Below are 10334 nucleotides of genomic sequence, written 5' to 3'. Positions count from 1 at the left end.
CCCAAGAACAAATAAACTGACAATTTCTGTTTGATTTATTGATATAGTACATATCTTACAAACACACTGACATTGTCCTACAAACACTAACAATGTCATGACCTCTTGTGAGTTGATGCCTGTCACTCAGCACTCCCTCTCACTACCCACACATCAAAGTGAGAAAATGTATGAACACTTTAAATCAATATTAAAACATCCATTAAATGTCAGCAGTTTCTCAAAACAAGTGACAAAAATAAACAAAAACAATTCTTTAAGCAGCTTTTGTAATTTGTGTTTTTCGTTCTTCCTCTCTTTTTTCCAGATATTCTATTGTCCTATTTATTTTCTGTTTCTGAAAAGAAAATCATTTCAACATGATTAGAAATTATAGCAAACAAAAACCTTTCCATTTATAATATAAACTATTTGATATGAGGGGTAAGCGCAGGGTTAAATTGTGAAGTTCTTCAGAATTCAGTATTTATTCACACTATTATATCAGTAGACATTACAAAGTTGCCAAGTTATTAAGTGTAGGATGATGAATTTAATTTGCTATTAGGTCTACTTACTTTCTGTTATGAAAGTTTGATCCTGAATGTATGTAAAATGCAAATCAGTGTTTTGATTGATCCAAGTGAAAGTTGGGATCTATGCTTCTTTAAATAGTTAATTTGCTAAGAAACCAAAGTAGCTATTTGGGTGCAAAGTTTAAAAAAAAAACAGTCTCATTTTTAAGTTTGTGATTAGTGGGTGCATGTAAGGCACTAATTATCATTTCAGATTTTTGTAAGAGTTATCAGCAGATTGTATATGTGTGCACTATTTTAGGTTAAGACACTTACAGCATTTGCTTCTTCTGGTGGAAAAATCTGGTTCTGCAATTAACAATGTCATATTTTAAATAACATTAATGCATAAAATAAATGTATTGAACAGAATTACAAGAGTTACTAATAATGTTTACATCTTAATTGTCTATTTCTGTACATAGAAATTTTTCTTTGTTGGGAGCTCATGAACTATGCAAAACATACAGTCAAATCCCGCACACCCGTATAATTACTACACTCTTAAATACCCCCACCCACTTCCAAACAATAAATTATTTTTATGTATTCCTCGGTTCAGATCCAGACAAGAAATGTGCAAAACTGTTTCAACAATCTTTATGTGACACATGAATTATAAGTGCCTTAATTTATTACTTGACTTCGTTTGTGTTTGTGTGTCATGACTTTCACTTAATGTTTATCGCGTTAATCAAGAATCAAAATTCCAAGTGGCTACACTACTATGATCATGATATAGGCTTTATGTTCTCAGATGAAAATCTAGTATTTGATCATTCTCACCCTTTTTTCTATCATCCAGCTCTGGAAAAATGCTGGTTGATTAAAATAGTAGAAGAGAGTGACTGGAAAAGACATATACACTCCCATCTGAAAACAAATTGTGGATAACAAGAGTAAGTGTGAGTTGATAATTACTGAGACTGCTACTTTAAATAAATTAATTGTGTGTTTTGTGTGCCAGATTGAGATATATTGGTATGAATACTGTAAACCACAAGGTCGCAAGACATCCACTACAATACGCATATATACCTTGAAAACTTCTAATTTCCACCCGCCCATAACGAAGCACTCGACAAGGAAAATAACTGAGATATCAGAAACAAACCAAAGTTGTCTGCATAACAGGAAAATCTAGTCCGCAGTTAATAATTTGCAAACACGGTCTCCCAATCGGATAAAATACAACATATTATAGTAAACAACCAAGTTTACTTTGAAGGTTCTTAAATTTTTTCAATATAATTAATTATAATAATATAAAAACTAATAAGTACTTTGGGAACTTGCTAACGTTTTACTTTTGCTGCTTGACGTCAATCTAATGGCGTCGGTCTAACAGTGCAGTCATCATAAGGCTTGTCAAAAAGTCATTATATTGTAATTTTCTTTACGTGTCTGTGGCTGTGTATATTGAAGACATCAAAATGATTATTACACTTAAAACTCTTCAACAGCAAACCTTTAAGGTTGAAATTGATTGTGACAGCACGGTAAGAGAAGTAATAATGTTATACCTGATTTTTTAAAGTTTTCATGTTGTCATTGTCTGGAAAATAAAAGCACATTTTCCAGCTTGTTCTCATGTCATAAACAGAAAAATGCAATATATATACAATCAGCAGCACAATTGCACTAACATCGTACTCGCAAAAGCATATGGAAAATTTTTCATTTCTTTCTGTCGTGTCTAACCTGTAGAATGGAGTGTAGGAGAGGAATGGCACGCGACAAAGTTAACGTGCGACATTATCCAGGTAACATGTTAGTGCATGTGTACATGTATGTGGTTTGGCGATTTCTACACACGCAAACCACATGAAATTTTATGCATGAAATCAAAGTGGAGCAAGGACCATGGCTATATTAATGTTTTAGAAATTCAAAGTGTTGTCTTCGATTCAGAGACTTCTATTGTAATACACATTACCGCTACTGCCACAAACGACTATATGCAGAAAGTCAAAGGAGTGCCTACAAGGAAACTAATCCATCAACTGAATAATTTGTGTAAAAAGAGAAAGGGAGACCACGGAGATTATGATATTGCAGTCTGCACCAGGGTATTGAAGATGCCTGTAGAATTTCAACTAGAAGATAACTACATTTGTGAACAAATAATGATGACATAAGTGGAAAAATGAATGGCTAAGTATGAAGTCACTGTGCTACAGTGCAAAGAGTATTAGCAACAACAAAAAAGTTTGTGTGGGTGAAAGAAACATGCTACACAGGAATCCTATTCATACAGCTAAAATGGAAATGTGGGATTGAGTTTGTTTTTTTCATATGTTGTAGGTTACTTTGTGTGCGATGGCATGGAGGAAAACAAAATGTTATTTTTGTCTCATTTCTGTTCAGATCAAGCAGCTGAAAGAAAAAGTAGAGGCTGAAAAAGGCAAAGATTACCCTGCTGGTGGTCAAAAGCTTATCTATGCTGGTAAGTTTGTTTCAAGAGAGGCATTCCTATAATATACATTGTCTTTATTTACACCTATCTTTTGTTGTTTGCATTTGTTAAAGTGATAATAAGGATATAATGTTGGTGCAAATATTTTCTTTTAGCACATTATAAAAGAGAAGATGATGTTGCGCATATTTTGTGACATATTTCATATGCTGGTTATAACTAATTTTAAAAATAAAAATAGGGAACAACAAATTTGATTTGAAGGGTGGGAAGGCAGGCACTTAATGCTCCATTAAACCCATGTGCCACATCAAAATTATGTGCAGCTTCAGATTTAGTCGCACGAATTTACAATGCCAGTACTCAGTTTTAACCAAAATAAAAAGGGGAAGTGGATAGGTGAGTGGTTAGGTAGAATTTTGAGAGTGCTTTGGTTCAGTGCCCGTTTAGCGCAGCAAGCTTTCTTCAGTTGACCCAGCTGTCGAGAATCGGTTCTTGACACCATAGAGAGTTGTTGAAGGTAAGGCAGCAAGGGAAAGGAGATGGGCACGGCCCTCGTGCATAGCTGATCCTGAGAAAAGTGAGGTCTCTTAACACCTCACTCCCCAAGGACCTGAAAAGCTTAGGGAATGACCTTTACCTTAACACAAAAAACTAAAATATCCTTATCACCCAGTTCATTAACAGCACACATCTCCATACTATACTCCTCTCTGCTCACTTTTCTTAGCTCCCTTTCCCTCTCTTCAATAGAATCATACCCAAAGACTATTTAAGTGCCTAAATTTTATCCCACTTTTCTTCGTTATCATCTCAATGCCACGCAAGTAATCATAAGTTCATTTGAATAGCACAATATCTCGGCTAAAAGACAAGCTCATTGCACTGGATTATGAAATAGTTACAAAGATGTAGATTTAAGACCAATACGAAGACTTGAAGACTTGCTGTGTTCCGGCAGTAAAGGGCAATCTCTGTAGATTTAATGATGACAACTTCAAAGACCAACTTTAGTGACATCAGGAGAATACTGAAAATATATTGAGAAATTTTACATGTTAAGGAATGTTATCATATGCAACTGCAAAAAGTTCATTGTTGCCAGTTTTTATTCTCTACAACTATGTTGCTGCTGAAGTGAGTAAAGCATGCCAGAGTGGAAATCTAGTCAATAGTTCCAATTAGTTCACACTTCAAAATAACATTATATACAATCCAGCTGCAAAACAGAAGAGGGGAGCAAACACAGCAAGAGCACATGTAACCATTAATGTCCAACAGTTTTATCCAAATTGTAGCATGGCCACAACACAGAAACAAAATCAAGGAAAGCAGATCCCCTCAGATTGTTTGGCAAAGGGACAGAACTCTCATTGGGGGGGGGGGGAATCACACATGCGACTACTCTTAATCAGTGTGGTCACAAAAAAACTAAAGAAAAATACATCAGAATGCTTCATGACAGCAAGAATAAATGATCTTGTTGCATTTTCAAAATAAACTATTCAAGAGGTAGCACACCACACGATGAATCCTCTTTCTCCTTGTAATTTTTTACAACAGTTTACATGTATTGAGCAAATGACTTTGTAGTATCTGCCTAGTATTCAAGCTGACATAGTTACATAACTACTGAACAGGAAAGATGCGACTTGCATGGAACAAACGTCACTACACTCATTTCTATAACCTCCACAGAATTGCTACTGTAGCCTAGACAGAACATGCCATCTGATGCTGGCCACCTTTATTTGAACCAGAATTAGATTTTCTTGCTCTCTTATGCTATCATTCAAATGCCCTTATGTATAAGATGCTTGTAAATTCCTTCTTTTTTTTTCTTTCAATAGGAAAAATTCTTGATGATGAAAAGAAGATTGATGAGTATAAGATTGAAGAAAAAAATTTTGTAGTTGTAATGGTAACAAAGGTAAGCCATAATACTATGCATATTGAATGGCTGCTTATGACAGTAAAGAGTTGAAAGAAAATCTGCATATCATGTTCACTCATGCTTATATTTGTCATCTCCATTTCTTATGCAAAAATTCCACCAGTTTTTTGCTTCGTGGCATTTAATATAACAGTGGCATCGTACATGATCAGATTGATTTGGCCCCCATGTTTTTTTTAAGGGAGCACAAGTAAAGTGGTGCCATGGCACAGTCCACATACCATGCTGTCCTTTAGAAATGTTCAGAGTAAAGATCCCGATGGTGGTCTTGTGAAAGGATGTGATTAAACTGTAGCATAATGTCAGATGTATTTACAACCTTCCCAGATATCTTCTATGCATTATTTATTTTGACGCAGACTGAATGAAGGAATAAATAATGTTTCTATTGAGTAAACTGTCAGTTTGTGTAAGTATGACTTATATTTTTTCTATCCTTGTATGAGTAGCCAAAAGCAATGACGGTGTCAAAGCCTGCAGAAACTGCTACTGTGCCATCAGCAACTGTGGAAACATCTGCTGCTGCCGCCGCTGCCGCTGCTGCACCAGTCTCTGTACCTCAGGCAGCTGCACCTCCCCCTGCACCTGCAGCAGCACCACCTGTCGCAAGGCAATTTGAAGCTGAGACCAGACTGGATAGTGTGCCAGTCACTGAAGGGTATTGTAGTGCATCTTTTAAAGTTTAATCTTTAACATAGTATCTAGGATAGGGTTGGGAAAATAACAGCCCTCGGGCTGGATGCGGCCCAGAGAAGTGTAGACTGGCCCATCACCCAGAATGTTAAGTGCACATATTTTCTTCTTTTTTTTTTTAATTCAGACTAGGTTAATTTGATTGAAATTTAATTTATTACATACAAGAGTATTAGAAACTGGAAGTTTGTAACATTTTAACAAAGTACAAAGATAACAAATAACACAGCTGACTTATATGATGAAGTCATTAGAGAGCATGGTAGGGGGGGGGTGGCTACCTTCAAAGGAAAGGCTGGTTTTATTGTGAGCAAATTCAAATAGCTTCACTTTAATAATTACCTGGCATTTAATAATGATACCTGGCATGGGTTTGTGGTATTTTACTGGCCTGCTGCATGGGTTAAAATTTTGAGACCAGCTCGCAAAAAGAAAACTTTGCCCACCTTTGATCTAAGAGAAGGAATTCAAACAGTCTTTCTTACTACAATTGCATGCAGCTTTTTTAACATTCCTAGGCTGCGTGTTTTTGAGATAATTTTGCTTTTCTTTTACAGCATTGTTGCCCCAGCCACAGACACAACAGCTAGTGGTGCTACAGGTACAGCAGTACAATCAGCAGAAAGTACGCTGGTTACTGGACAAGCCTATGAAAACATGGTAACAGAGATGATGTGCATGGGATTTGAGAGGGAACAGGTTGTGCGGGCACTACGTGCCAGCTTCAACAACCCAGACAGAGCTGTGGAATATTTGCTTGGGGTGAGTTGCCACACACTGCAATGTCTCTGTGGTTTCTTTCTGCCTATCTCATTTTTGACTTTCAATTTTTTTTTAAAGGCATATTCAGTTGGACTAAGTGAGCTAAAGAGTTATTTGTTGTGACTGTGTGCGTGTGTGTGTGGATTGCTAATACTACCTAGGGCATTCCTGAAGTTCCACTTCAAGAGGAAGCTCCTCAAGCCCCTGCTGCAAGCAGTGCTCCGGGATCTGGAACTGTAAGTGGTCAGACAACAGGAACTGCTTCCGCAAGCTCACCAGTCCCAGCTAATCCGACACCAGGTGGATAAATGTTGCTCAGTTCACATTTTGGTATTTGGAAATGGAGTAGCTGTATGTCTTAAGTCATTGTTATGCAATGCTAGTGTAATCTGCCAGATTTTATCGCTTGGGACTATATTGTTCAACATACTATTGAAAATCTATATTATACTTCCATAAAGATTTATCACAGGATCTTATATTTTCTTTCCCTTGAAATCCTTGGATCAGCCATATGAAGTTTTATTTTGGTGTGGGTTTTAATGTGAAAAATTGTCACTGATTTCCTGTTTCTTTTGTTGTTTATGCCTTTTTTAATTATTATTTGTGGAGTCCTCATTTAGAATACCTTCCCTTTTGTCTATTCATTCTGAGCCTATATTACAGACCTGTTAGTTTTAAAATATCCAGCAGATATCTGTTATGTGATGAAGGTCCATAATCCTTTACAAATACTAGTAAATTTTTAATGAAATTTTCTGAAGTACTTCTTAGCTGTACAGAACAGTATAATTATGGAAGGAATGGTTTAGCAGCATATTTTTTTGATGGGTTATTTTTTCAGGAGAGGATCCACTTGCATTTCTGCGCTCACAGCCACAGTTTCAGCGCATGCGAAATGCAATAAGGGAAAATCCTGGTCTTCTTCCTGCACTTCTGCAGCAGATTGGGCAATCCAACCCACCTTTGCTATCGGTATAGTGTGGCTAAAATTTCTCTGTGCATTATGACCTCCAATTGTTAACATTTAATGCTGTAATTTCAAAATGTTTTAAGTAAAATATTTGTAAAACATCTGTGGGGCTTATCCCCACAAATTGTCTTTTAAATGTTGGTGCATTTATTTATTTAACTTAGCTGGCTCGCTGGTTTGTTAGTTTTCAGTCTTTTTAGGAAGAAAGAATAGACATTGATGGTGTTTGCTTACAGCTTATCAGTCAGAACCAGGAGCGCTTTGTTCAGATGTTGAATGAAACTGACAGCTCGCAAGAAGAAGAAGGTGTACAAGCACAGGGGGCTGGTGGTGGCAGTGGCACACCTCTTGGAGGTTCTGGCTACATTCATGTTACGCCCCAAGAAAAGGAAGCTATTGATAGGGTAAATGTTTCGTTTTCTTTATATAAAGAATACAGATTTTATTTGTTCTTGGATGTATTTTTTTTTAATGCTAGGTATTAATGATAAAAGTGTGGGAACAAATTTATGAAGCAAATATTCATTTTCTTGGAAAAGTATAGGGCAGATAAGTGTATAATCTTGTTTCCTGATAGAAAGATTTATGGTTTGACTACATAGGCAACGTAAAGATGCCGACAAGCTACCTACAGCATTATCTGGGTGTGCTTTTTATTAATTTTAGAGTTTACAAGCATTAGTAGTAAAGTTTATTTGGCATGTATGTTTTCAGTCTTAATTGTTCTTTCTCGATCAAAAAGTGCATGTTGGATGCAGCCATGACCATTAAGAAAAAAATGTCATAAGCAAAGCTGAATTTGAATCACCTGAGAGACTACATATTAACAGTTATTTTACACAGAACAAGGTTTTTAAATCAGTTACTGTTCCATGTTTCAGGAGGATTTCTTTTGTCTAAGCTTCAGAGACTTCCACTTAATAAGTTACCATTAAACAACTATTAGGTGCATACAGAATTTTTTCATATTTACTCTTGTTTTCATTTATGTTCCTATTGATGCGTTTTATAAAATATTTGTTTTTGGGTTGTTTTTTTTTTCATTTCAGTTAAAAGCTCTTGGATTTCCAGAGGGTATGTGCATCCAAGCGTACTTTGCATGTGAGAAAAATGAAGATTTAGCAGCCAACTTCCTGTTGTCACAAGGTTTTGATGACGATGATGAACAGAGTTGATTATGTGACAGGAAAGACTGATATTTCAAGGATGTTTGTGCTAGAAATATGAGCAGAACATGCTGTGTTAAACTGAGTGTAATGTATAAAATAAACTATTTGATTGGCTGAAATACTTTGATTTTCTTTGCTAGAAGAAGCAGAGAAATAGTTATAAAATAGTATGGGTACTATCATGAGTTGCAACAAATGCTATTCTTCCAAACTTTGGTGTTGCAATGTTTTTGAATTGTTGTGGGCAAAGGATAGTGGAATGCATAAGATCCTTCCTCCCCCCCTCCTCCCTTTTTTCAAATTTAATCATCACATTTCTGCAAGACTTAGATTTTTGTTTTCATCTGTTAACATTTGCTAGTGTATGTTCATAAATGGAATGATTTGTGCATTTCTATTTTGGCACAGAGGTCCCAGGAATTCCTTGCTGATTGCAAATTATTGATTGGCTGAAGATATCAGTGTCCCCTTATTTGTTTATGGTTGTCTCATTTTTTAAATTCTTTCCTGTTAGAACTATTAGATAATGACTTTTAAAAAGCATATGAATGCTTTGGTCTGCTTTACACATTAGAGACAATTTTGTAATCTTACCATCTAAACAGTCACATTTAAAGTTGATTACTCTATCACCTACCTTTTATTGGACACTCTAGTTATCCCCAACCCCACCCCACAACATTTAGAATAGTCATAGCACTAATGCAAATTAGTAAGGGTAGTGAAACTATACATAACTGTTTTAAACCTCTGCAATTTTTTAATGATGCTTATTTGATGCCGCATTTAGATGGATAGGTTTCTTCAGGAGCAGGTCAGAGTGCATGTTATATCTGGTAAAAAGTCAGGAATGTGCTTCATTGGTGTAACAGTGTACCTAAGGATTCAAGTATGCAATATTGCATGGTCCTGGCTGGACTGAAAGAGTGCATGATGGCAGTGAGTGACAGTTTTTGCATGGTTGCAGTCCAGTCTTGTTTTTGCTTCGCATGAACTGTTCAGAGGTTCACTATAATACATATTAGTCTCCTTGTTTGACAGCTTGCACTGTATTGCATTTTGGTTAATCAAGTCAAGCTCTGTTTCTCAAGTGTTTTAAGCATCAGAAGCATGTACAATAAATGTATGCTCTACCTGTTACATTTACTTCTGATGTAAATTTTACCTGCGAAATTGGCATTGCTACAGTTTCCTTGGAAATTTTCAAATAAAAAGTCATGACTACTTTTCTGGTTAGACCTGTCATTTATTCTTTTGGCTAATTATATATTTCTGAGCTATATATATATATGCTAATTTGTGTTGACTATAAGCAAAAGTTCATCTTGGCTTGACACTGCTCTCATGCTTAGTTCCTATGAGTTCTCATGCTGATTTACTCATGAGTTGCAAATCCAAAGGTCAGATAATAATGGGATCCGTTGTATATATCTGTAAGTGTGCAACATGTCTGTGAAGGAAAAATGAATTGTGTAGTCTGTTCTTAAAAATACAATTAAAAAAGAAAAAGAACAATTTTACTCGAACAGAAACAGTAACCTTGATAAGTTAAAAGAGAAGCACCTGGATAAAGAAACCAATAAGCATATTTGCAATGGTAACAACAATGCTAACTGCAGAAACACTGCAACACTCTCCACCAACCCACTCATCCCGATTTCTTTATTTTAGATTGTTGTTTATCGATTGATAAAAGATTCAGAAATTGATATGAAACGTTTTCACTAAAACAACTGACCTCAAAGACCTTTGTGTCCAATCACAAAGATGAAGTTTTCTATAAAATAATAGGTGCTGAACTTTAATGGCGCCT

General features: G+C 35.8%; 2 protein-coding genes across 2 annotated transcripts; one reads left to right on the top strand and one right to left on the bottom strand.

Moving 5' to 3' along the window:
* Nucleotides 1-17: 17 nt before the first annotated feature.
* Nucleotides 18-1715, bottom strand: LOC112573461 (protein PET100 homolog, mitochondrial-like). The gene is made up of 4 exons (XM_025253850.1): nucleotides 1593-1715; nucleotides 1341-1427; nucleotides 831-863; nucleotides 18-337 (listed from the first exon to the last, which is right to left on the bottom strand). Exons 1-4 carry the CDS (start codon nucleotides 1620-1622, stop codon nucleotides 257-259), a joined length of 231 nt encoding a protein of 76 aa, XP_025109635.1. The 5' UTR covers nucleotides 1623-1715; the 3' UTR covers nucleotides 18-256.
* Nucleotides 1716-1864: 149 nt separating this feature from the next.
* Nucleotides 1865-9748, top strand: LOC112573926 (UV excision repair protein RAD23 homolog B-like). Its single transcript, XM_025254629.1, has 9 exons — nucleotides 1865-2053; nucleotides 2922-3000; nucleotides 4821-4900; nucleotides 5374-5582; nucleotides 6175-6379; nucleotides 6541-6679; nucleotides 7224-7354; nucleotides 7589-7756; nucleotides 8402-9748. Exons 1-9 carry the CDS (start codon nucleotides 1988-1990, stop codon nucleotides 8525-8527), a joined length of 1203 nt encoding a protein of 400 aa, XP_025110414.1. The 5' UTR covers nucleotides 1865-1987; the 3' UTR covers nucleotides 8528-9748.
* Nucleotides 9749-10334: the final 586 nt, after the last annotated feature.

This window comes from Pomacea canaliculata, linkage group LG10 (assembly GCF_003073045.1).
Source record: "Pomacea canaliculata isolate SZHN2017 linkage group LG10, ASM307304v1, whole genome shotgun sequence".
Lineage (NCBI taxonomy): Eukaryota > Metazoa > Mollusca > Gastropoda > Architaenioglossa > Ampullariidae > Pomacea > Pomacea canaliculata.
Note: the sequence above shows the minus strand (reverse complement) of the source record. Positions and strands in the feature narration are given on the sequence as shown.

What these genes read in the sequence shown, in the direction of transcription:
- LOC112573461 (XM_025253850.1), bottom strand. Translation starts at nt 1,622, where the DNA reads ATGGGCGGGTGGAAATTAGAAGTTTTCAAG. An exon ending in GGAAATTAGAAGTTTTCAAG is followed by an intron (nt 1,428 to 1,592) that starts GTATATATGCGT and finishes ATTTGTTTTCAG; the next exon opens with ATGGGAGTGTATATGTCTTT. An exon ending in CACCAGAAGAAGCAAATGCT is followed by an intron (nt 338 to 830) that starts GTAAGTGTCTTA and finishes TTTTCTTTTCAG; the next exon opens with AAACAGAAAATAAATAGGAC.
- LOC112573926 (XM_025254629.1), top strand. Translation starts at nt 1,988, where the DNA reads ATGATTATTACACTTAAAACTCTTCAACAGCAAACCTTTAAGGTTGAA. An exon ending in AAATTGATTGTGACAGCACG is followed by an intron (nt 2,054 to 2,921) that starts GTAAGAGAAGTA and finishes ATTTCTGTTCAG; the next exon opens with ATCAAGCAGCTGAAAGAAAA. An exon ending in TAGTTGTAATGGTAACAAAG is followed by an intron (nt 4,901 to 5,373) that starts GTAAGCCATAAT and finishes TTGTATGAGTAG; the next exon opens with CCAAAAGCAATGACGGTGTC.